The sequence below is a fragment of the Ursus arctos genome, unplaced genomic scaffold (genome assembly GCF_023065955.2).
Source record: "Ursus arctos isolate Adak ecotype North America unplaced genomic scaffold, UrsArc2.0 scaffold_4, whole genome shotgun sequence".
Taxonomy (NCBI): Eukaryota; Metazoa; Chordata; class Mammalia; order Carnivora; family Ursidae; genus Ursus; species Ursus arctos.
In genome coordinates, this window is record NW_026623056.1 from 29490457 (window position 1) to 29517836 (window position 27380).

The 27380-nt window shown below is 42.6% G+C and overlaps 1 protein-coding gene across 1 annotated transcript; it reads left to right on the top strand.

Annotated features, from left to right (window-relative positions):
- The first annotated feature begins 14649 nt into the window (after positions 1–14649).
- LOC113256495 (ropporin-1) lies at positions 14650–26615 on the top strand. Its single transcript, XM_026500335.2, has 5 exons — positions 14650–14765; positions 18740–18857; positions 20096–20257; positions 25895–26070; positions 26549–26615. Exons 1-5 carry the CDS (start codon positions 14650–14652, stop codon positions 26613–26615), a joined length of 639 nt encoding a protein of 212 aa, XP_026356120.1.
- Positions 26616–27380: the final 765 nt, after the last annotated feature.

Genomic DNA, 27380 nt, shown 5'->3' on the forward strand with positions numbered 1-27380 from the left:
ATCTGGATTCCGAATCCGTCCTTGTTCACAGAGCAAGAGGAGAGGGCTGTGATCTCTCAGAGAATGTGATCGTGGTGATTATTGCTCTCTGCCCAAACTATCTGTATATTTTGTTCCCAGAGCTACTATTTTATGATTTCGTATACAGAGGACAGTGATTTGAAACCAGAACAGACTCTGGGATCAGAGCCCCCTCCAGACTAGCCACACCACTTTTTTTTTTCCATATCTATGGGGGGATTGTCATGAGGATTAATGGGTGTGAGTAACACTTTAAAAACTGCTATCAATCATTCATATTCCTAATATCTATTGATCACTGACTGTGTTCCAGGCTAGGCATTGGGGATTCCATAGTGAGCAGAAACTGACTGTTCCTACCCTCAAGTTCAGTCTATTGGGGGTGGCAGATGTTAATCGAAGAATTACACAGATACTGTAAAATTAGAGCTGAGCTACGTGCTGCCAAGGAGGGGTAGGTTAGTGGTACTCAGAGAAGGTGTAATGGAACAAGCAGTCAGGGAAAGCCGAGCTGAGATCTCAGAACATGTGAAAAAGTGGGGGGGTTCATTCCAAGCAAGGATAATCATGTGTCTAAAACCCACCATCTCATATTCCAAGCCCAAACAAGTATATACAATTCCCTGGTCCTTGGTTCCAAGAGCTGTTCATAGAAACTGCCTCTGAGATTCTGGTGTTGGAGACTTTTATTCATGTAACTGCAGCTTTTTGTTAATATAACTGAAGCTCTATTTAGCCTACACCAATAAAACTAAAAGAACAATTCCAGAAATATATCTATATTACATATTTGATAAGACCTATATTATTCCGCACCCAACACATACGTGTTGAATCTGCCACTCCACATTGGGAAGCATGTAGGCTTCACGAAAAAAGGAAATCTGTTGAATTTTAAAGAGTTGTAGGGGCCTGGAAAAAATAAATGAGGAGGGCCTACCAGCACTTTATAAAGCATTAGAATCATGGACTATTAAGATAAAATGGACCTTTCCTCACTTCTTTTATCTGCTGTGAACAAATGGTCTATATTGCTCAAAGGCTTTGGTCCCTCTTCAACCTAAGGAGTCTATGATTCTCTCTGTGGCTCAAAAGTACATGGAACTCCTGAGAGTAAAAGGGAACATGGAAGGAGAATCTGACCTGCCCTCCTTCAGTGTTCTCCATATGTACCACAGCGCCACCATCTACCCATTCATCCAAGCTTGAACAGTGGGGTGTCACCCTACATTCCTTTCTCCTCCTCCCACAGTGGTTACCAAGTCCTATAGCTCCTGCCTTTCTTATCCCTCCCCACTGCAACTCCTCAAGGCAATGATGCTCTCAAGAGTTGCTCCCAAAAGTGTTGCCATGTTCTTTTAACCACGCTCCCTGCCTAAAGCTTCACTCCACTCCCCTCAGCCCATGTACGCAGGTGTTGACCGGTTAGTGCGTGTTTCAGAGTCCAAGAAAGAGAGAGAAATCATATATAAGCTGAACAAAGAAAGTTCAACATAAACAATTTTTAACTATAATGGGATTGGAGTAATGGAAGATTGGTTAGTAAGATGTAAAGAGAGATCTAAAGTATACAGGAATCACTAATATAAGGAACAACCACTCCTCTTGAGATAGATCACCCAAGAAGGAGCTGCTCTCCCAAGAGCTTGTCAAAGAGGGTGTGGCCAGAGTTCATTGAATGGTAGAGAAATTGCTGAGGTGCCAGGCAGGCAAAAATCCACAGTCTAGAATGCCGAAGAAGCCATTTATGAAAAGAATATGACCGTGGGTGATTATTGCTCTCTGCCCAAACTCAGTGGCAGCACTCTGCTACAAAGCTTCCCAAGAGAGGGGCCAGGGGAAGCTGGTGGCCAAGGGGCACTGCTGGCTGCCGGCCCCGGCAGCAGTCGGACACGCAGGAGGGCACATACTGCAGGGACCAGTGGCTGGAGAAGCTGCTGCTGGATTGCGGCGCTGCAGAGACCGCACGGTCCTGATGCCCAACAAAGAGAGCATAGGATCCCACAAGAGAAACCCTTTCCCCCTCTCGTATCTCTACTGACAGACTTTGACATGCTGACAAAGGAGAACTATTTAAAGGACCTAATGCCCTTTTTGCTGAGGAGGCAATGCAGGGTACATCTGGGGCTGAGAGGCAGTAAATCGGCAACTGGCATGTCAAACTGACACCCAAATCTGATTGTGTGGCTCTAGTGCTTACATCCTCTAGGGGCTCCCTGTGCCTTCAAGATAAAGTTCTCCAGCCTCAGCACAGCGGACCAGGGCTTTTACATTCTGGACTCGGGCTGTAGTTCCAGGCAGAGGCGTAACTACTCCGCCTCCGCCCACCCTAGCCCCCCATAATTACCGCAGTTCCCCGAATTGGCCACGTTCTCTGATGCCTCCACACCTTTGTCTAAGGAGTCCTGGCCACAGAAAAATTCCCTCCTTGCTCTCATCAGTCAACAGAGGCTTACTGAGTACCTCCTCTGTACCTGGCACTATTCCGGGGACCAAGAATACAGCTACGAACAAACCAGGCTTCCCCAAGTCTCTGTTCAAATGCCATCGGGAAGTATTTTCTGATGACTTTCTCCTCCCTGCCAGTGTTAGATGTCTTATCTGGGAGATTCTGTTTTCCTATATCTAGCGCAGACTTTTTAACACTTTATCCTATTTTAATCACTTATTTTTCTATCAGTCTCTTCTTCTAGCCTATGAGCTCTCGGAGGGCAGGGTGTATGACTCATGCATTTCTGTATCCCAGTATTCAGCACTAGTCCTGATACATAGGGTTTAAATGGATTAATTACTTGCTCAGGATCACATAATTAGTCAAAGATTGTCCCAGGACCAGAATCCTGATCTCCTGTCTAACAGCCGAGAGCACTGCTTCTCTAGAGCCCGCTCTGCTCTGTGGGCATTCTAGCTCACCTAGCTGTGAAGGACAGTTCGTGCTGGAAGAGACAGAGCAATGTTGAACATCACCAGGGATGGTAAAGGACACAGGAAAAAAAATATATTGAAAACTATGGTGCATTCCCTCAGAGCCCTCACACACTTGGAGTTTCTGAATCACAGGAATGCTATGATGAAATCAGAAGTAGGGAGGACAAGTAAAAGGAGGAAAATGATTGGGGGGGGTGTATTCTGACATTTCACTCTGAAGAAATAAAAGCTAATCAACTAATGAAAGACAGTGTTAAGGTGGCCCCAGGTTTGTACACCAGATCCCCAAATTAGGGGGCGTGTTGCACAACCATAGGGAGCACAGTTACTATGGCAGTCTGTAGGTGGTGTCCCTGGGCTTGTGGACCATGATATCAACATGAGGGATTTAAAAGATGAGCATGGCTAAGTTAAGAAAAATCAAAAGGGATACCTGTTCACTCATGAGATGATAAATACATGGAACTCATATAACTTCCAAGAGGTGGTATTAGTATGATATATAAGCAATTTTGATAAATTTGCTGCTAACAAAGCCAAAAACTCCTGCTCAAAAAAAAAAGGACAAGGTCAGGTGGGACAGCTCTTAGCAATATTGCTGTTGGCATCCAGTGCTAGGTTGGCTCGACCGTGGATTAAGCCCAGGATAGAAAATGTTCCAGGTTTCGGTGAAATAAAGTTGGAGAGGCAAAGCTAATATGAATAAGATGAATTGTGGAGAACTTGGAAGTCAGACAGGACATCACATTGATGAGAAAAGAAATGAAGATCCACTAAAGGTTTTTGAGCGTGATGTGATAATGTGAGTGGCTAAGACATGTTACCTGGGAAAATTAAGCCTCAATTTCCTGGCATTGGGAAAATGATTATAATATTAGAACCTTCCCCCCCCCCATACAGTGTTGTGAAGATTAAATGAGATAATGAATGAGCAACGACTGCTCGTAGGCCTTTCTTATACTGGCCATCCTTCCATTCTTTGCAACTGTATGGAATCTAGTTAGACAATTACCATATTTCCAGGACAAAAAATTAGGACATACTCTGACAAATAATTTTTGTTCCACTTCAATGTGCTAAAAATGTACTTTTCATGATGCAAATGGGAATATCCAGGATATTTCAGTGATTTAGGAGGCAGCAGGACATAATATTTGAGACGAGAGTTGTCCCAGAGAAAATCCATACTGTGTCAGTGCATTATTTAGAAAGAAGGAGGCAGTACGATATAGTGTGGAGAGAGCAATGGTGTAGACCCAGATTCTTGCATCTGCTCCAACATAAATTGTTCCCCTGTGTCAATCACTTCACCTCTCTGTCCATCAGTTCTCTTGTTTGTAAACTGAAGGTCTTGAACTACATTGTAAGTCAAACTTCCTTTATTTTATTTTTATTTTTATTTTTTTAAAGATTTATTTATTAATTTGAGAGAGAGAGAGAGAGGGTTAGCAAGAGAGAGCAGGAACAGGGCAGGGGAGGTGGGGTGAGGGAGGGAGAAGCAGGCTCCCTGCTGAGCAGAGAGCCCAAGGCAGGGCCGGATCCCAGGACCCTGGGGTATGACCTGAGCCAAAGGCAGACACTTCATGACTGAGCCACCCAGGCGCCCCTAGAAAATCCATGTTTAAAAACATTGTAGAGACAGTGGAGAGCTTTAGAAGCAATGAGGACTAGATGGATTACAATTCCAGGAGGGCATGGAGCCCCTCCAGGGTGAGCTGATGATCACAAGCCATTTTTTTCCCCTGGGGCCATTTGCCAACTCTGGCTGTGGACTGAAGATTGCGCTTGACCCTTGCAGAGCAACCATACTGGAGGAAAGAGAAACCAGCGAGGCTTTGGGTAGTCAAACAGCAGTGGCATGACAGATTAGAAATTTTTGATACCCCAAACACACTTTAGTTTTTACACATTTAACATATAATTTAAAAAATACTGGGCATGCCCCCTATGACCCAGCAATTGCACTACTAGGTATTTACCCAGAAGATATAGATATAGTAGTAAAAAGAAGGGCCACATGCACCCCAATATTCATAGCAGCAATGTCCACAATAGCCAAACTGTGGAAGGAGCCAAGATGCCCTTCAACAGACAAATGGATAGAGAAGATGTGGTTCATATATACAATGGAATATTACTCAACTATCAGAAAGGATGGTTACCCAACATTTGCAGCAACATGGATGAAACTGGAGGAGATTATGCTAAGTGAAATAAGTCAAGCAGAGAAAGACAATTATCATATGGTTTCACTCATATGTGAAACATAAGGACTACCATGGAGGACATTAGGGGAAGGAAGGGAAAACTGAAAGGGGGGAAATCAGAGGGGGAGATGAGCCATGAGAGACTCTGGACTCTGGGAAACAATCTGAGGGTTTCAGAGGGGCAAGGAGTGTGGGGATGGGTTAGCCCCTTGATGGGTATTAAGGAGGGCACGTGTTGTAATGAGCACTGGGTGTTATACACAAATAATGAATCATGGAAACTACATCAAAAACTGGGGATGTACTGTATGGTGACTAACATAACATAATATAAAAAAAGTACTGGGCGTGCAAAAAAGCATGAAAATGTGTTTAGATAGATTAAGGTAGGCAAAGGATGGCAGTGTGGATTCATTCTGACATCCTTGGTCTCACTCAGGTAGGAAAAGGCTTCATGTTCTGAAAGTGAGGACAATAGTTGGGTGGGATGCAGCCTTGGGCGGAAAGTCATTCACTGAAAATTAAGTAAGAAATAGAATCTTCCTGGTGAGAATGAAAAGATCAAGCCAGGCCGAAGCAGGAGTGAAGGAGTTTGAGGGTAGAGGTGAGGTGTGGTTGGATTGCGCTGGACTGGATTGTATTGTAAAGATTATTATGCCGTTACTGTTTCATAAAATAAAATTTGATTAGTAAGAGATTAGAAACTTTCTGTTCTTTCAAATTCACTCAGCAGATCTCAATCTTAGAATCACATGACAATCTTAAAATTTGCTCATGCTTTGGTGCTTTATAGGTGTCAGAAATCTTAAACACCACCCCCCCCCCTTAACAACCCAGCAAGCAATTTCAATTCTCATGAGGGAATCCCAACTCCTGTTAATAAACATGTGCAAAGTCACACTGCCTTCGAATGCTTCCTCGGTAAGGGAGTTTCTGCTAGTGATTAGTCAGATGTTCCTGCTTCTTCCCCTTGGCTCCTGTTTTCGTTAGAACGTACCAGGTGCCTTTGGCCTGTGGGATATTCTGTGAGTTCTACTTCCCTGCAATCAGAAGAAATGTGTTCACTTTGCTCATTTGTCTCAAACTTTCTCGCCGGCTTCTAATACACTAGGTGAGCAATTTAAACTAGAAACTAATTTTTCCCTTAACAACCAGTGTTTTTACAGTTTACTTTCTAATGAACATTCTTTTTAAATTATGTCAGTCTCAGCTTTTACTAGAAATTGATCTCAATAACCACCAGAATTTCTTCTGTAGCACATAATCTTAGACCACTGCAACTTAGACACGGAAAGAAAATTTAAAAGCTTTTCAACAGAAGGACTTGAGCTTCCTCAACCTTTTTGAGGTCATAGCACACAAAGAAATATATGTAATACACATGCTGGGGTAAACTGCAGGGTATTGGGAAGTTCATAGGGAGCTTATACAAAAATTCAATATATTTTTATTACATAATTATAATAAAAAGTAGAATACAGAGTAACAGTAAAGATATAACTGTGTAATTTGAATGAAACTCCCAAATAAACATTTTAAAATTTTTTAAAGAGAAGTCAAGCTTGCTTTCTTATCATGAGTTTGCTTTACATCAAGTTTTGTGTTGAATACGTGAGGTTCCCGACAAAAATCTTTAAATGATGTTCTCTTCCAATTCTTAAAGCTGCCATCGGTGGAAAAGTTTGCCTCACAGATGGGTCTTGGCAAATAGTAGAAGGGTATTTACTGATTTTTCTCCAATTGACAGAAACTCCTTTCTCACTATTAACCAGAATCTGGACCATTTAGTTCCTTCTTTCTTTCCTTGAAATTCTCAGGATTACATGAATAGATTTCTAATGCGCTTGAACTTTTTCATATCATGTATTTCCAAATACTGCGACACTTAACAGATGTTTTGCTGCTTGTCTTCCTCAGGATTGAAGCTAGAATATCAGTTAAACTCCCCACTGAACTGCATGTAACCTCACATTTCCTTTCAATCCAAGAGCATTGTTAGTCTACTTATTTTCACACACTCCTTGAGATTTTGATTTAATTCATTCTGCTGCTCAAAAATGTCAAGTAAGCCAATTTTCTGAAGACAATACTCTCCTCAACAACTCTGCAATAAAGATCATTGACATTTTTTTTTTCAATTTTTCTTTTAGCTCCTAATCTCCAGAGAAAGAGCTTTTCCTTTGATAGGTACCTTGGTAGGAAACAGCAAATAGTTTCTTCACATAAAGCTGAAAACAGACGGAACCAGAACGGCTTGGATTTTATTAGTAACATCCTTTAAGGTGGAATTCACATTTACAGGGGAACTACAGACAAGAGCTCATTGTGAACAAAACAATGTCTTACTTGCATCCCAGGCATTGAGAACGTGGTGAGCAGAGACGATGGAAAGCCTTCCCACCTTCCTGTCATCACAGATTTCCCACCAGGGCAGGGACTGCTGTGCTTGCATAATCTAGAACATCTGATTTGTTTTAAAGAACTTAGTTACTACTCCACAGACATCATCCTGTGTAGTTTGTTTTGGTACTTTTTGGCAAAACAATCCATATTCTTCCAAGCATTCCTCTCCAGGGATTCTCACTAGCGCTATCAGCTGAACCCAGTGACTTAACATCTGCAGATTCACCACTCTGCAAGGAAACGCTTTGATTAATTAGTCTTGTACAGAATGTCATCGATGCGTCTTCTAATAGTATTATTCCAGAGTAGCATTTATATATTTCCTAGGCTTCATTTGGTCCCAAATGTGTGGTCATTACGCAGGTGGGTTGATAAAATGAGTTATCCTATAATTGTGGGAGACATTTTGGCTTTAGTTCCTAATTATAGGACCTTTTAATTAGCTTCTTGAATCTGGTCTGATGTAACCTACTGTTGTAAATACTGTTGTAAACGGTTTCCTAAAACAGTTGGTTTCAAAGTGTGGTTTCAGGGACTTTACAGGCGACTTGAGACTTTGGGAAGTAGGAGTCCATGAAGTTAAAACTGTTTTTGTAATAATACTAAGACATGATATGCCTTCACTCTTTCCCTTAAGAGTATACAGTGGAGTTTTCCAGAAGCTATATGATATGTGATATTATAACAGATTGAATGCAAAACAAATATAAGAATCTGTCTTTATTAAACCAGACATTAAGAGATTTGCAAAAAATGTAAAACAATGCCACTCTCCTCTCTAAGGGTTTTTTTGTTTCTGGAAACTATAGTTATTTTTCATTGATATGTTACTTATTATGTAAAGGATTTATTTTTTAAAATTAATTTTTAGAAATGTTTGTTTTAATTTCAAAAATGATAAATATTGATAGATATAACCATATTAACAAAAGGGTTTTGGGGTCCTCAATAACTTTTAAGGTGTCCTGAGACCAGAAACTTAAAGAATTATCCTCTTAAGAAACTATCTAATACAGACATTTTCTATTAAGGCCCTGGCATGATTTTCCTGGCACCATTTTCTTCATTTGATAACTTTTCCATGAAATAAGTTATTTAGGCAGATAAAGAAAAAAATTATCAGATCAAACAAATCTAAATTTGAAATAATCCTAAAAATAATAGATATTATAAAAATTATTACTACTTAATTTTAAATTATACTTTATGGTAGGAAAATAAATAGTATATTGAAAGTATTAAGGAGACTATGGGCTTTTTTGACCATAACAAATCAATTTGCAGAGAAAATAAGGTTGTCCATTTTCTTATGAATATTTTAAAATAAATTACATAAAATTTTTGAAAAAGTAAGCATTTGATAAATAAGGTAGAATTTTGAAAATATGATTTAATAATCAAAGTGCTAAATTTCTTTTTTTTTAAGATTTTATTTATTTGAGAGAGAGCATGCACAAGCGAGAGTGTGCACACAAGGAGGGGGAAAGACAGAGGGAGAGGGAGAAGCAGGCTCCCCGCTGAGCAGGGAGCCCCATACAGGGCAACACGGGGCTCAATCCCAGGACCCCCGAGATCAGGACCTGTGCTGAAGGCAGACACTTAACCAACTAAGCCACCCAGACACCCCAAAGTGCTAGATTTCTAAGAATATAAACAATTAGTTATAATCAAGTGGAGTTGAAATATTTTGAAAAATATTTTTCATGAGATATTAAAGAGCTTCAAATGCTTTTACTAAACCAATTAAATTATTTTCCATTATTATATGTTTTTAGAAATTTTTTTTATTTCTGTAAACAAGCAATGTCATTACAAAATGTCATTAAGAATCAGATTTTGAATACTTTACATCAAAAGCTAAGAATAAATAACTATAAATCAAGTCACAATTTCAAACAATGAGCAAGTGGTGATGATAATGATGAAGCACACGTGCCTCTTTGTTGGGAGAAAATATAAAAAATAAGCAAATTAAGTGAAAGGAAGAACTACATATTTGAAACTTATGCACAAATGACTATCACTGCTAACAAGCACATTACAATTAAGCGATCTCAAGCAGACTCACGGAGATGGTTCAAACATAATGGATAAAGGGGAAAACCCTATATACAAGCATCTCCTCTGGCAGGTGTTACACAGAAAACCTTAAGCACAAAAACAATAATTACTGAAATCTGGAAGTTTACTGACTGAGCCAAACTGTTTCCGAATATAATTTCAACTGTTATAAATCAGTGAATGGTTGTAAAATGGTTGTAAATTTTGTATCACTATAAAAAGTTTACAACCATCGATCTCTCCTGGAGACACCTGTAACCCATTCTGCCATGGCCACTGTGGACAGCTCAGCTGTAGAGATCTGTAAAAGGCAGAATGGGATGAAATGGTAAAGTGTGTATTACAAAAAATATTTGATGATTCCCAAGTTTTCTAGGAAGACCGATGGCATACTAGGACTCACGATGAAGCTTAGGCGTGTGTAGAGTGTGAATAGATGGGAAAAAAAGAGAGCACTTCAAATACAGCAGCCAGAATTAGCAGCATCCTGAGGGAAATAGAAAAGCAAGATAGAGTTCTGTTAACAATGGATGAGCAAGTGCCAACCTTCAGATATATAATCTGGAAGAATTGGAAGGATGCCAGAGTAGACTACGTGTTGGAAATTTGTGTTGGTAAATACTAGCAGAAAATTTCTAATTTAAAGTTGTGTGTAAATGACAGAGAACCTTGAAAGTCAGGATGGATATGATTGCCATTTTGTGAACAGGGCTCTCTGACCTATGAACAGCAGCATAGCAAATAGATCTGGATACACTCAGAATAGACCAGGGAATGACCTGAGACAGGCATCCCGGTCAGGAGGCTGCCAGTAGGTGGTGAGGGGCTAAACAGTAGAAAAGGAGTAGAAATAGAGAGGAAGGGATGAATTGGAGACACATTTCAAAGGAAATATCCATGGAATTTCCTGAGATTCAACAGGTTGAAGAGAGTGGATGGCCCCAAATTTTGAGGCCAAATGACTGAGAAAATAGGGGCATGATGTTCAGATACAAATTTGGGAAGGGGACTTCGTTGGGAGATGGAGAATAAATTTTAGTGGAGATGTGCCCAGGAGGCAGTAGGAAGTGAACCACAAATGCACAGGTGAGAGGTCAGGGACAGAAGAACAAGTATAATCAACACCATTTTGTGGTGGATGAAGCCACGAGAGGATGTGAGCTCTCCAAAAACAGTGTCAGAGAGACATAAGTTCAGAATGCTGAAGACTGAGCTCTGGGAAGATTGCAAACTCGTGCTTAACTTGAGGAAAGAGGAAAAAAGTTAGGGTGACAGAGGAGGAGTGCGAAGGAAAATAGAAAAACAAGAAAGGTACCTGCCATCAAAGGAAAAGAAAGCCTCAAGAAGGAAAGGACAGTCATGTTTAACAGGCCACCTCCCGCGTCAGACTATGTGTGTCCAAATCCTGCCTCTGCCACTTATGGGCTATGTGTCATTTCCAAAGTTTTATTCTCTCTCTCAGTTTCGTCATCTGAAAAATGGTAATAATAGAATCTATCTCATAGCGATATTTTGAGGATTAAATGAGAAAATGTATGCAGAATACTTAACATAGTATCTGACACAGACCAGAAGTTAATAGATGTAATTGATGACTTTTAAGGGGAAAATGGTGTGGTGAGAACAGAAAGAATTGCAAGAGGTTAAAGAAGGACTGATCCTTGAGAAAAAGAGAGCTTACCAGAGATTGGCCAAAAATGGAGAGAGATCACAGAATGTTCTTAGAAGAGGCATGGGGTAAAGGCTTTGCTTCAATTTGCTCTGTCCTAACCAAGGATTATCATTGTTATTGTTATCCCGGAAGCCTAGTTAACTAGGGTTAGGCCATCTTTTAATTTATATAAGGCCATTTTAACATTTAGAACAGAAATAAACAATTGCACAACTAAAAGATTTTGTCAAAATATATACAAACAGTCCAAACATGCAGCCACTTTAAAGAACAGTATGGCACTGCTTCAAAAAATCAAAAATAGAATTACCATCTGATCCAGCAATCCCACTTCTGGGTATATACCCAAAAGAGTTGAAAGCAGGGACTTGAAAAGATATTTGTGTACCCAGCATAGCAGCATTATTCACAACAGCCAAGAGACAAACACAACCCAAATGTTCAGCGGCAGATGAATGTGGTATATATATACAATGGAATAGTATTCAGCTTTAAAAAGGAAGGAAAATCGGACACACTCTACGGCATGAGTGAACCCTGAGGACATTATGTTAAGTGAAATAAGCCAGATACAAAAGAGCAAATATTGTATAATTCTACTTATATGAAGTACCTAGAGTGGTCAAATTCATAAATACAGAAAGCAGAATGGTGGTTGCCAGGAGCTCAGGGAGTGGGGAAATGGAGAATTATTGTCGAATGGGTACAGAGTTTCAGTTTGGGAAGATGGGAGAGTGCTAGAGATGGATGGTGGTGATGGGTGTCCAATGAGAATGCATTTAAGGCCTCGGAACCATACACTTAAAAGTGGTTACGATGGTAAATTTTGTCATGTGTATTTAATCACAATTATATATATATATTTCCAGACAATATGAGCAAAATGAGGGACTGCCCTTTGCTATATAAAAATGGATTGAAAAGTTATCAGAAACAATCAATTTGTAATGGTACCTTTCAAACTATGAAGTATTTCATACATAGAAAATAAAATGCTTAGGGGCACCTGGGCGGCTCAGTCGGTTAAGTGTGTGACTCTTGATTTCAGCTCAGGTCATGATCTCAGGGTCATGGGATCCAGGCCTACATCAAGCTCTGTGCTTAGGGCAGAGTTTGCTTGAGATTCTCTCTCTTCCTCTCCCTCTGCCCCTCCCCCGCACTTGCTCGCTAAATAAATAAATAACGTATATACGTAACCCTGCACAGTATAGTTCCTTTCTGTCCAGCAATGCTAGATTCACCCCAGGTGGTGTCTGTAGCCTACTCACTGAGAACTGTGCTGTCTTCTCAATGAACTGAAGCTTTTATCATTATGTGCTGACCTTCCTTATTCCTAATAATGCATTTTGCCTTGACGTCTCTTGTCTGGTATTACATGTCTACATCAACTTTCTTGTGGTTTTATTTGCCTATTTATCCATATATCTTTCACCTTCAGCCTTTCTGTGTCCGTAGGTCTTTTCAGATGTGCCCATCGTTGGATTTTTAAAAAATCCGGTCTGATAATTCCTGCATTTTAATGGCCACACTTAAGACTCTTTCTTTTTATTGTGATGACTGATAGACATGGATTCCTTCTTATCATGTTGTCCATCCACTTTTCCCACGCTTTCCCTGCTCCTTTCTTGCCTTCTTGTGGATTGATCAAGTTGTGTTGTTTTTGTTGTTTTTAATTCCTTTTCTCCATTCTACTGGTTTGCTGGCGATATTATTTTTATAGTAATTACTCTTGAAATTTTGCTATGCATACTTGACTTTTTACAAAGTCTAAAATCAATCAACATCTTTGTACCCTTCTTCCTTCAAATAAAAGTACATTCAGGAAATGAGAATGCAGTACCACCAACCTGAAGCTGCTTTAGTTTCTTGTCTTGGAATTTCCCAACAAGGTCAGGGGTATAAATCTAAACCTTAGACCTAGTTCATGGCAACAGACTCATGGGAGACTATCTTGCCCCCAGCAAGAAGCAACAGTGAAGACACATTTCTGTGTTCTTCCGCCTGCCCGCGGGCAGATATTTTTACTGTTCACATTGAGGGTGTGTGAACCTTGGCGGGTCTCAGATTTAGGGGTGGGAGTAAGAGAGTCCTGCAGTTTAGTTGTTCACCTTTTGTGGGCCTATGACCTGGTCTGTTTGCAACTTGCCTGATCATTTGTCTGCAAGGGTCAAGTTCCTGGCATCCTTTGCCCCTTACTTTCTTCATTTGCTTACCAGCCTGGTTTCTGCTTTACTCGCATTATTTGGCACTTACAGATTTCCCTCACTTTCTTCCAAGTTCAGCAAGGCAATCTAATCTGAAAGGTGTGTTTGCTGGATTTGTCTAACATATAGGTGTTTTGAAGATGGGGAGCTTTTTGAATTATCCAGTCTCTTTTTCTCTACTAACAGCAAACAAAATCTTTTAATCTGCTGTTTGTATAACATCTATGGACTTTTATGTTTTCTTTCAATTCGTCCTGGAACTTTTTGAATGAAATGTACAAGTTTTCTCTTTTACAATTAAAAAAGATAAATACATGCAGGTATAAGGAGAGATGTTCACCAAATGGCTGTTTAATGTTTTTTGTTTGGAAATAACCTAATGTCAAATAATAGAGAATTCACAGAGTAAATTTTGCTACAACTTATTCTGCCATAAGAGTTGTGTGTGTGTGTGTGTGTGAGAGAGAGAGAGAGAGAGAGAGAGAGAAAGAGGCGTTTAAGATGTCCATGATTATGCCGCTGTGCACGACCCCGTTTGTATTTATACAAACACATATCTGTTGAACTAATTCTGGAAGGAGACATCTAATATTTGGGGGTGACATCATTAGGGGATATTTTTGCTTACTTCTTGCATCTCTACTTTTTATTTATTTTTTAAATCTCTGTGTATTTTCTTTTTTTTTTTTTTAAGATTTTATTTATTTATTTGACAGAGATAGAGACAGCCGGTGAGAGAGGGAACACAAGCAGGGGGAGTGGGAGAGGAAGAAGCAGGCTCATAGCGGAGGAGCCTGATGTGGGGCTGGATCCCAGAACGCCGGGATCACGCCCTGAGCCGAAGGCAGACGCTTAACCACTGTGCCACCCAGGAGCCCGGCATCTCTACTTTTTAAATGAAGAAGTATTGTGCGGTCTTTATGTAAAAGACTTTATTTACAGGAACAAAAAGCAACGATTAGTAGCCCATTCTCTAACTTCGGGATTGTGTAACAATAGAATGCATACACCTTGTGAGGTAGTGAACTCCCCCGGTATGGGGAGTATCAAACAGAGGCTGGGTGGCCTCTGGTCCAGGATTCCTGCCATTTTATGATTCTAAGATTCCCAATTTGTTTATTTCTCTTTCCCCTGCCATTAGGTCGACCCATCAATGCCTCAGACAGATAAGCAAATATGCATCCCCCCGGAGCTGCCGGAATTGCTGAAACAATTCACCAAAGCCGCCATCCGGACCCAGCCGCAGGACCTCATCCAGTGGGCCGCGGAGTGCGTACCCTTCTCCCCTCAGCCCCGGGTTCCCACTGGAGGTGGAGGTGGGGGTGGAGGAGGGGAGGTCCTCGGGAAAGCTGAGGAGGTTGTCATGGCTGCAGCCTGGGGGTCGGGACTGAAGAGCATGTGAGGCCCAGCTCTCCTATTGCTTCGGTGCTTTAAACCCCACACGTAAATACATCACACTGGGTGAGGACGGGTCGCCCTGCCCTAAGCGACCCAGACTGGACGATAGGACGCCAGAGCAATCGGCCAAGTGTCCTGCGGCCGTCAGCAGGAGTTAGACCCCCACAACCCGGTGGCACCCGCACCCCCCTACCGGGTCCCAGGGAAAAGGAGCGCGGGGAGCTGGGCCGCATCCCCGCGGGCCTTCCCGGGTCTGAACCGGGGCCCGGGCTCCGGTGTCACCGCTAGAGAGCAGCAGCGCTCCTCGGGGAGCGGGGCCCGAGGCCTCGGGCTGGGCTGTGCGCGCTCGGTCCCAGCCGGCTCGCCTCTGCGGTGGCGCCTTTTGGAGACACCTTCCTCCACTGCCGATCGAGCTCATTCTTGCCCCAACGGGAGGAGACATTCTGCACCTTGTCTTTGGGCAAATCGTTATTTAGTGTTTGCTTGAACTCATCGGTTCCCTCAACATGTAGATGTGCACGTGGCGCTCTGGAGAGAGGAGGCAACGTGAGCGCTGAGGGCAGGAGGAGCGTGCTGGTCGGGCTGCAAACACTGTGCCTCAAACTCAGGGGCCCCCTTTCAGGAGCGACCTCCAGAGGCTGTTCAGTGGAACGCGCTGACACAGCGAGAGCTCGCTGCTGGCCCCGATTCAAACAGCTTTGCACAGAAAGCCTCTCAGCTATGAAATTGCTTCTTAGACACACATGCCTGCTTGAAACTGGGGATCTGGGGCTTGAGGCAGGAGTTGGGAAATAACCACAGCTCCCGGATCATTGTCAGGCTAGTTTTACTGCTTAATGATGACCTCCTTCGTAGCATTTCAGTGCGAGAAGCGGAGGCAGAGATGCTGTTGAGCCTCGCTGGTGGGCTGGGCGAAGGGAGAATGTCCTCAGCGTGAGGTGTATTGAGCAGGTGGGAAGAAGGTGTGGACACCTTGAGAAGGCACAGAATGTTATCCACAAGGAGCCTCACAGTCTCTGAGCCAGTGCCCTCCTGCTCCTGGGCTGGGTCAGGATGAAGCTTTTACACATGGAAGGAAAATAAGCCAGTGGTGCTCGTAAAAAGGGACATAATGGGGTTGCTTTGCTAGTAATGAACCCTGTTTAGTTTTCCATTCTAAATTTTACATATTATCTCTAAGGCTGCACTTTGGCATCAGAAGACGAATTCCTTTTGGCATACTCAGACAGACTTTGTTTTATACTACACGATAGTTTAACCCCCCATTTTATTATGCTGCTGCTTTATAACAAGGAAAATGACATTTCTTGCAATTGTCCCTGACATTTATGGGAGAAAACATGCCACTGTTGTAGCCGGCTTGCTCCCATTTTGTATCATGTGCTATAAATTTTTTAGATATCCGTGGATAATCAGTTTGTAGTTTAACTACAATGAAAAAGGAGAGCATGACCCGAGAGCACTCTGCATCTATTCAGACACGAAAAGCATTTATCAGATGGTTTTATGAGACTCACAAGCCTGTAGCACTTTAGAAACTCCACAAAGTTTCTCCAAGACAAAACATGTGCTTAATTCATCACAAGCAAGAATGTCCCTGCATATGTGCTGCCAGTGAAGAAATCACCTCCCAGACATCAGCAGGACATGAACTTGTCTTGTGGTCTGTGCGACCACACGGATTTGTAATATACGTGAACAACCGTGGAATTGTTCATTGCAAATGAAGCGCCACAGAGTACTAAATCCATGACTACAGCCTCATTTCCACATTTGCTCACCAACTTGGCTAAAAAGTCCAAAGACATGGCTGCTGAGTATCACTCTCTACTTGGGCAGTCACTTCTGTTAAAGGAGGTGCTGTGTTTCTATCTCTCCCGTTTATGCCACTCAAGTTTCTACAGCCCACTCCTGTTGTCGCCCTGAACCCACACCTACCTCAACACTGATCCGTCTGTGGAAATTGCTCACACATATGGCAAAAGGTGTCCAGCAGTATTTCTTCTGCCCTCCCTGCTGCTGACCTCCAAGGGGTACCTGGAAGGTATTGTTTTGGTCCTCGTAACTTTCGCTTTGCATTGCTCTGTGGCATAGAGACAGGCAGGGGTTCATCCCCATCATTGTATGCCTTGACCCTAATATGGGCTTCTACGAAATTCCCTCCGTTATTCTTTTTATACTACCTGGATCTGGAGAAAAAGAATGAAAATATGTATTCATGAAAACTAAAGCAGAGAGGGGCAGAGCCATGTGATCCAGGGATAGCTAATAACAAGGCTTTTGATGGAGACAGACCCTTCCGAATAGCACTGGTGACGCACAAGTCAACTGCTTATGTCCATTCCCTGCTACAGGCAGCCCTTTTTATCTTTTTTTAAAAAGATATATTTATTTGAGAGAGAGTGAGGGAAGGGGCAGAGGGAGAGAATATCCAAGCAGACTACCCCAACATGGGCCTCAGTCCCAAGGGCCATGAGATCAGGACCTGAGCCGAATCCAAGAGCGGGATGCTTAACTGACAGAGCCCCAGGTACCCCAGTCCTTTGTATCTAAAACCAACCCTGAAATAGGACTCAGCATTTTTTCCACATTGCACCCTAAGTCCACTCCACAAAACATCAGTGAACAGGCAGATTTTATTTAAATTGTTGAGGAAAGATAGAGAAGAGTTTTACTTCACACACCCCACATAAGATCATCTCAACCCTTCCGTGGCTTGTCTTCTCACCTGAGCTTCCCTCAGTGCCCTTCTCTCTCTTCCCGCTTGAAGGCCAAGCCTCACAACATCAAACTGGAAACCTTTCCTGGGCTCACCCCAAGAGCACCTCCCTTCTCCTCCCCTTTCTTGTACAAGTCACTTTAGTGCTCTTCCAACTTTTTTCCAAGATTGCATATGACATATTACCAGGATTACATATTACCCACTACCTAGATTACCCACTACCAAGATTATGTATTACATATTACGCACGACCTAATAATCAGCTTTAAGTATGTCAATAACCATGTTACTGAAAATAAAGATTTTATGTTTGAAAAACAGTTCCTCCAGGTACCAGGATTCTTCCTCTGTAAAAGAAAGTAGAGAATTTAAAATAACAGTATTCTTTTTCTCTCTCCTATTATATAGATGTGTGTGTGTATATACATATATATAATATGTATATGTTATATAATATATAATGTGTACAATACATATAATCTATGTATATATGTATGTGTATGTACATACATGTAAGTACATATCATGTATTATATAATTATATGTATTCTATATAATAGATATGATAGGAGAAACACAAATTACTGTTATATTATGTATTACATATGTATTATGTGTATATATGTCATATATAATATATTATCTTCTATATAATGCATAATATATATTCTATATCTCCTATTATATATATGTATGTGTGTGTATGTATATGTGTATGTGTATACACACACACACGTGTGTATATAAAACACTTAGGAGGGGTGACAGGGAAAAAAATCCCAGACTCAATATGCTTCAGGGAATTCCATACCAAAATTTTTATTGATTATTCCTCATCCTTAGAGACAAACAAATCTTTTTACACCCTAAGTGTTCTTTATACCTTGAGTGGCATGTAATACATTCAGGCTTTTCCTGTGCATAAACGAGCTAAACTTAACTAAATAAACTAAATGAACTAAACAAAATGAACTAAACAAAGTGTCTGGCATATAGAAGCCCCTAACAAATGTTCTTTCCTCCATCCCCTTCCTTCAAGAAAAAGGGGAGGGGGTTCTCAAAACAGCCAGAGGCCACTGGAGTGTAGGATGGTCTCCCCACCCCCTAACTTTTTTTCTTGTAGTTATTTCGGGGCTATGTCCCGTGGAGAGATTCCTCCGGTGAGAGAGCAGTCTGAGCGAATGGCTTTGTCTAACTGGGCAGAGCTTACACCTGAGCTGTTAAAGATCCTGCATTCTCGGGTAAGGGCTGTACCACGGCATCAGGGGGGAGGATGGGGCAATGCCGAGGCCAGGTGGGTACAGATAAAAGCCTACCATCCCCCAGCCAGCCAGCTGGCTACTCGGTATCATAAAATTCACTAAACCATGAAAGTAAATTTCTGGGGGAAATAGGAATGATATTGAAATAGGCTGTAAGCTGAGTTATTAGTGGGGTCATCTCAGATTTCCCTGAAGTGGCAGAATGTCCAGGGATCAATTCAATACTAATCCCTTCTCCCCAGAAAAGCACAGATCCACAGTCTCTTGACCATGTCTCCCTTATTGATCAAGACCATAACATCATGCCAGCCACACTTTGGAGAGGGACATAATTTAGTCCCCCAGTTATTCCAGGTGCAGACATAGCCTCGCTTTTAGGGAAAATCCTGGCGCTCTCCACAGCCACATCACTCTGGGAGCTTTCCAGTGAGTGGATGAGGAAGGTCTGACTTGAGAAAGCTGTAGTCTGGCCAGTTCCCGGGGGCTATGGTTTAGCACCACCATACTCTGCTTTAAAAAACCATGACAGAGAGGTTTGGGGTGTTTGAGGGCTGACAGCCAAACACCTTGCTCCCAGAGGCTTAGCATTTCCCCAGAATCAGAGGGCCAGGGAAGGCGTATGCTTCATTGGGGCATCGGTAGCCTTATCACATTGTTGGCCAACAACTGGCTATTTGTTCCCTTCCTCCAAGCCCCTTATGCAACAGACGTGGCAGAGACCTGACATACTTGGGACGAAGCAATATTAGGCATCCAGACCACAGACCCCATATTATTCTTGGAAAAGCATGAGGGTTGCATTTGAAGTCTAGTGCAAAGAATTCCACAGAACCACTGATGAGTGGTCTCAGACAAGTCCTCTGCCCCTTGGTTTCATTTTTAGGCTGCCCTATCTGTCTAATAGGGACAACCTAGGGATAAAAGAGAAGACAATAAAAGCATCAGAAAAAAATTAAAAAGTAATACAAAGATATTATTTCCCTGTAATTTTGACATCTAGAGCTAAAATGAATTATACCTCAGCATGCTTAACACTGCACTGAATATTTCTCTGGCCTTGCAGAGAGAACCGCCAGCGTCCTCCCCTGATCCCAACTCCTCCACCAAACCCCCTGCTGCGGGCTGGGAGAACGCAGACCTTGCTGGGCCGTGTCTCTCCGGGCATTCTGTCATCCTGTCCCTCCCTCTCTGTCTGTCATCTGTCCCCTGGCCTGCAGGTTGCTGGCAGACTGATCATCCATGCAGATGAGCTGGCCCAGATGTGGAAAGTGCTGAGTCTCCCAACAGATCTGTTTAATAGTGTGATGAATGTGGGCCGCTTCACGGAGGAGATTGAGTGGCTGAAGTTTTTAGCTCTTGCTTGCAGTTCTCTTGGAGTTGTAAGTGAGCTCGACTGCTTTTTGCTCCTTACGGGAAAAGCTCTGTCTGGGCCTCTGTACACACAGTCCGTCTCCTGGGCTAAGGACGAGTGTGCCTGTCTTGTCTACATCCCTTCCTCTGTGAATCAGGTCATTCCTCTGCTCCTCAGCCAGAAGTAGGGGGGAGGAGGAGAGAGGGGGAAACAGTCGTCAGACTCTGGGGAGAGTTTACTAGAATGTGGCTTCTGGATTATTTATGAATTTCAATCATTGTCCTCAGATTTATTTCCGTTCCCGCTCCACTCCTATTCCTAAAGATAACCAAGCTGCAGATTTGCTTATACTTGGGTTCCAGACACCTAGAAGATATACCAACAGAGCCTTTAAAGAAGAGGTGCAGCCTTTCAGAAAACTACTATTTGATAAGCATAATTGGATACAAAAATCAGAGATGAGAGAGCAGGAAAGGAGAAATGAGGCTATTTCCAGACTTACAGTTACGACATCATCATGGATGTAGGATGCTCATACAAATTCATGCCTTTTCTAAATTTGGCTTGATTTACAATTGGAAAAGGAATCTTTCTGTTTTAAAGAAAAAGCTACTGCATCCAGTTCATATAGATATTTAAAGGTCTAGGTATCATCTTACATATGGACGCACTCTTACTAAACACTGTTATAATAGCTTAAAGGAAAATGAATCAGAAACATGGTTTTTCAAAAATTCCGGAATATGGACAAGTTTGAAAGTTAATGAGAAAATTATTGCCTCTGCCAAAAGCAAATGATACACAAAGGTAGCTTCAGTCAGTGAACAAATCTAAGCACTATCTTATTCTTTCTTCTTGAGCACGCGTGGGATGCATATCTGACACTTTAGTTTCTGACAAACGTTATGAGAAACATTACCTAGTTCAACTTTTCCTACGGGCTTTCCCTGCAACTTTCATTATAATCATTTCTTTAGAGACCAGGAGAGGAGAGGCCATTCACGGTTTTTTGTCTTCATTGTCCTGTACAGTAATACGATATAGTGAATAAATTGCTCTCCTCCGAAGAGAGGAAAATGCAGCCAGGACAGATGTTTTGCCTATCAGTACTATCACGCTTCTGTGGAAATAGCCCCCAAGATTGGGGGAAGTCCAGGAGGAAAAATTAAAAATGGACACATTTTATTAAATTCTCATAGGGTCACGAATTTACTCAACATGCAGAGATGTCTGGGGTGGGGAGGTGAGAGCATCCTTTATCAGTAGTTAGTTCTGATCTTCCTTAACCTCCCACCCACAAAGGGCTGAGTAGGAAAATAAGTGAATTCAATTCTATCCAGGAATTTTAGTCTGATGCAGTACTGGAAACAGCTTCGAGGTAAATGCCCAGTTTCTCAGATTTTTCCACACCACTCCACTCTTCAAGACGGCAGCAGAGTGTGTAAGAGGGAAATGGTGACTCAAGGACCGCAGAGCCACCAAGCAAAGGGTTTCCCACATCTCTTGGTCCTTGGAAATCCATGGGAATAAATACTGTCTGTGTGGTCCCAGCTGCATGCAGCCTAAGTCCTTTTCTCTCACAGCACAGTGCCCCCCACCCCCTGGCTCATCGCCATTCTGGCACGTTCTGAGGGCCCCTCTGAACCCTTTCAGGTTGCCCTCATCTGCTCCCTGGCTCCAGTGGTCTACTTCACAGACCCTCACCACGTTGTGAGATGTGTGAGTCCTCTCCTTGTCCACACACCTTGTAGTAACCAAAGGTGACTACGGAATACTAAATTCCACTCCTCCCTCTGCTGAGCTCGCAGAGCAGCTGCTAGTTTTACTGTGGTATGTCTGTCTCCGACACTGGGGAGGGGAAACCATGAGGTGAATTGTATCTTTCTACCTCCCTTCCAAAACGAGGAGGTTGGATTAGATGTTCCACAAAGTTCTTTTATCTCTAACAGTCTGAGATTCTATTCTGCCTTCTCTACTTCCACTGAGACACCCTCAGGTGTGGCTTTGGAGAACAGTGAGGTCCTGATGGATCCGACTGCACCCCTCATCATCCCAACATCATAGAACACATAGAGGTGTGGTCAGCCTGAAGGGCTGGTCTGTAAATAAAATCAGGAACCAGGCCCATTATACCCATCTGTTTCATGTTGGACTATTGCTGGGAATTTATTTTTATTTTTATTTTTTAAAGATTTTATTTATTTATTTTGACAGAGAGAGACAGCCAGCGAGAGAGGGAACACAGGCAGGGGGAGTGGAAGAGGAAGAAGCAGGCTCCTAGCGGAGGAGCCTGATGTGGGGCTCGATCCCAGAACGCCGGGATCACGCCCTGAGTTGAAGGCAGACGCTTAACGACTGAGCCACCCAGGCGCCCCTGTTGCTGGGAATTTAAGCGTGGAGGTACAGGGTGTCAACGTCTGGTGGAGGCTTTGCATTCTAGTTAAAGCATATACCCTTAGGGCTTCTGGGCGGCTCAGTCAGGTAAGCATCTGCCTTCGGCTCAGGACTTGATCCCAGGGGTTTCTCCCTCTCCCTCTGCCCCTCCCCCTGCTCATGCTCTCTCTCTCTCAAAAAATGAATAAAATTGTTTAAAAAAATCATATATCCTTAGAGGCAGCCCAAGAATTCCTCCTTCCTTTGCCAGTTCACCAGCCAGCCATGATCTGTGGCCATTTAGAAAAGCCAGGTCCCTCGTTTTGTCTAATGGCAGGGGCTTTCTTGAGCTCTCCCAGTCTACACCCAGGATTCAAAGGCTGTGGCATGCAGACCTGTATCCCTCTTCCCTCTCAGCACTCCTTTCTCTAGACTAGCCTATATTCCCTCCTGTTCCACTGGTACTGATGCTAGAAAAGGAAGATTGTGTTCACTGGAAGGAAGGATGTGTTTTGTTAGCAAATAATTCACTTCCTGAGGCTTTTACCTCTGAGTTCGTGAGTCTCAGAAGATTCTTAAAGGCTCTCTTTATGAAGTGGATCCCTACCGGACCAAAAAATCTCGTGCAACAAAATACAGATCCTTGTTTACTTTAAATTTACTTAAGTTTTCCAAAAAGCTCTAGTCCAGAGAATTCTTTATCCATTCATCCGTGAATAAAATATTTTGTTAAAATATTTTAAAATGTTATGAGGACAATGGAACTTTGAGGTTTGCGTTTGAATGATTAACAAAAGATACTGTTTAGAGTAGAAAGCACCTGTATTACCTTGTAGCGCTGCCAGACGGAGCACCCCACACTGGGTGGCTTAAACACCAGAAATGTATTTTCTCACAATCCTGGAGGCTGGAAGTCTGAGATTAAGGTGTCTGAGGCCATTGCCCTTGGTTTGTAAATGACTGTTGTCTCCCTGTTTGTTTGTTTAAGATTTATTTATTTGAGAGAAAGTACGAGTGAGGATGGGCAGGGGGAGAGGGAGAGGGAGAGAGAAACTTTAGCAGACTCCTCACTGAGCTCTGAGCCCAACAAGGGGCTTGATCACAAGACCCTGAAATCATGACCTGAGTAGAAACCAAGAGTCAGACACTTAACGGACTGAGCCCCCCAGGCGCCCCTCTCTGCTTCCTCACATGGCTGTCCCTTTGGGTATGTATGTATCTGGTGTCTCTGTGTCTTAATCTCCTCTTCTTGTAAGGCCAGCAGTCCTATTGGTTTAGGGCACACTCTAATGACTTAATTTTAACTTGATTACCTCTTCAATGGCCCTATCTCCAAATATAATCACATTCTGAGGTACTGGGATTAGGGCTTCAGCGTAGGAGTTTTGGGTGAACACAGTTCAGCCCTTAACAGCAGCCCAATCTGGGCGAGCCTGCAGGAAGAGAACAGCAGAACAAAAGGCAGTAGGGAATTTTTAAGAAAGAGAAGCAGAAAGGATGAGCTATGAGTGGAGATGCTGGAGTTCTTTGCACTCTTGCTTGCAAATGTACCCAAACTGCCCGTCCTGCTGACCTCACGACATGCACGTGCCCCTCCATGTCACCGACAGCCTCTTGCCCAGTCTCTGGCATGCCTGCCGCTCACCCTCCTTCCTGGAGGCGCCCGGCATGCTGCCACGGACAGGGCTTCACATCAGTTTCCAGGTGAGGACTCCCAAGGGTGGGAGAGAGTCCATGCAAGTAGCCTGCTGCAATCCCAAAATCTCTTTGACACAATGTGGTTTATCATTTTAAAATTCGTGGACACTGATGATTCCATTTCATAAAATAGCAATGTTTATCAATGTAAAGAAAAAAGATTTAAATACTGAATCAATTAAAGTTAATAACTACTGTGAACAATGTTTAAGTCACTTGTCATCAGGTAAAACTGTCTCTTTAGGAAGATGGCCAAGTGGATTCAGGATCCTCATATACCTCCTGATATATCCCCACTTACACCCCTGGGTAACACACCAGTTAAAGGGGCATCCTGTAGACATCCACTATATTCGGGGGATGGGAGGGAGACAGAACAGCCCACAGCAACTGCAGAGGAAGAACAATGCTGGCCAGCCTGCTGGGGACATACAGCAGCTGCCTTTCCCTCCCCCCGGCACACCCAGTTCACCTCTCAGGACACATTTTTCACTGATCCCTGGAAGGTGTTTAAGGATAATCTGCGCATCCTCTGTTTTGGCAAACTACCTATGTTTGCTAACTCAGCAGTAAACAATCCTTTCTTCAAATCACTTCTTTCCTTTACCCCCGTGATTTCACAACTCTTTCACTTGTGAACTGTATATAAAGAGGAGGTTTCCTGAAAGACAGAGGTGAGTAAAACCTAATTCTGAACATGATCTTCTAATGTTGAAGTTTCGTTGTAAGGAGTGTTTGTTCTTACACCATAAACCTTCCGGCACCCATCATCTCCTCGTTCTTTCCCAGCAACAAGGTGAATGTTACGGCATATAAAATACTAGGTGTTCTGATTAGATGGATCTATGTGTTTTAGAAGAACTGGTTTTAACGTTCAGTGTCACTTTTGCTGTATCTGGGACTCCTGTCTTCCCAGGGCTGACCTTCTTCCCCCTCCTTCCCCCTATTGAGGCGTTGCTCCGAGTACGGCTGGAGCACGTGAGCTAGACTGATTACCTCAACTCTTCAGAGGTAAGACTGGAGAGCAATAAGAATGCGAAATAATTTTAATTTTTCAGAATGTTAAATCAAATTCTCCTTTAGCGAGGTTATTCTGATGAAAGTAATAAATATCTTAAAGTATTCAGCAGTTCATAAACTTAATTCCTTGAGAGTATCCCTCCAACAAAAAAAGGAAAGGAAAAAAGAAAGACACCCAGTACATCAATATTTTTTAGATGAAATTAAATGACATTTGGGTGTAAAAAATTCAAGCTTTCCAGAATATTACATCATTCCCACTTCATCTTATGAGAGCAATATTTTTGTTTTCTTTCTTGTATGGAAAGTGATCTTAGGGGGGTGCCTGGATCTGTTAAGTCTCTGCCTTCGGCTTACGTCGTGATCTCTGGATCCTGGGATTGAGCCCCCCCACCCAGGGCTCCCTGCTCAGCAGGAGTCTGTTTCTCCCTCTCCCTCTGCCCTCCTTCCTCCCCTTCCTGCACATGGGCAAGTGCTCTCTCTTTCTCTCAGATAAATAAATAAAATCTTTAAACTGATCTTAGGAATTTAGTTTGGAATAGTGACTTTCTCGTTTTATCTTATGGCTTTATAGACCATTGCCAAAACTCTCAAAATAGTGTGCGAAGTGTTATCATCTGACCATGACGGTGGACCTCCCCGGATCCCATTTAGCACCTTCCAGTTCCTCTACACATATATTGCCGAGGTCGATGGGGAGATCTCTGCCTCCCATGTCAGCCGAATGCTGAGCTACATTGAACAGGAAGTGTAAGTAAACTTTTACCCAGCAGAAGGGAAAGAATATGGGGAAAACAAACCTAGCAGCCCATGATACAGTGAGGTTACTATGTTATACTGCTCTGGGGACAGAGAAATGTTGTGAAGAGCAAGAACTAAGGACCCAAAAGAGAAGGGGAAAGGGCAGGGAAGAATGATATAGGACAGTGATTCTGGTCATGAGTTGGAAATGCTACTTCTCAGGCTGCCGCCTGAAAATACCCAATCACAAACTCAGGGGTGGGACCCAGGCATCCGCGTCTTAGCAAGCCCTCCGGGTGACTGACTCAGGCTCAGGTTTACCAGTAGGGTAGTGGTGGAGGAGGAGACGCAGGCTGCCAAGAGAAAAAGAGGGCGATGAGGGCAGGAGCCACACAGACGTCACTTGGAGTGGGAGAGTTAGTATACTGTCTTTCTTAAGACTGATTGTTCGGCGAACTAACCCCGGATACATATTTTTCCCAAACAGAATTGGTCCTGATGGTTTAATCAAAGTCAATGACTTTACCCAAAACCCGAGGGTTCGGCTGGAGTAAAAGCACAGTTCTGGCCATTTTAAAGGAAGATAACAGAGATGATTGTGCTTCAGAATGACTGAACCCCACGCACCATCCAAAGTCAATTTTCTTGTACAACTGGTCCGCACTAATAAACAATTAGGCAAACATATGAACCCAGAAATGTGTGGAATTAAGATGTAACATTGTTGGAACAAAACACCTACATTAACGGAAGATGCGTATCCTTCCCACATGGACACTGACTGAAAGTGGCTAACCAAGCACGGGTAGAAAATGTCTCTCAAGTCAAAGCCAGGCTGTGAGATTTTCACAGGTAGCATGTCAACCAGACACAGTTTGGAGGTTTTGTGATTGCTAAGCATAACTTAGACGAGTATCTTTTACATAGTCAATCCACATTTTTACCAGTTCAGTTCTCCATTTGTTGGTATGATGCTTGTCACTCACTCACTGATATTTGTTGAGGTCAGCTATCTGCGAGGAATAGGTTGCCAAATAAAATACAGGACACTCGGTGACGTTTGAATTTTGGATAAGCAAATAACTTTTCAGTATTGTTTTGTTTTCATGCTAAACCTGGCAACCCCAGCTAGGAACTATGCTGGCTTCTGGGCATATACAAATAAATCATATCTGAATTCTGCCTTCAATGAACTCACTGTCTAACATGAAGACAAGACATAAACTCAAATCACTTTTTTTTTTGAGAGAGAGAACACACACGGGGTGGGGGGAACAGAGGGAGAGAGAGAATCTTAAGCAGGTTCCATGCCCAGCATA

Excerpts from the sequence above, each read along its gene's own strand:
- LOC113256495 (XM_026500335.2), top strand. The coding sequence starts at position 14,650 with ATGCCTCAGACAGATAAGCAAATATGCATCCCCCCGGAGCTGCCGGAA. Across the intron at positions 14,766-18,739 it reads CTCATCCAGTGGGCCGCGGA|TTATTTCGGGGCTATGTCCC; the intron begins GTGCGTACCCTT and ends TTTTTCTTGTAG. Across the intron at positions 18,858-20,095 it reads TAAAGATCCTGCATTCTCGG|GTTGCTGGCAGACTGATCAT; the intron begins GTAAGGGCTGTA and ends CCTGGCCTGCAG.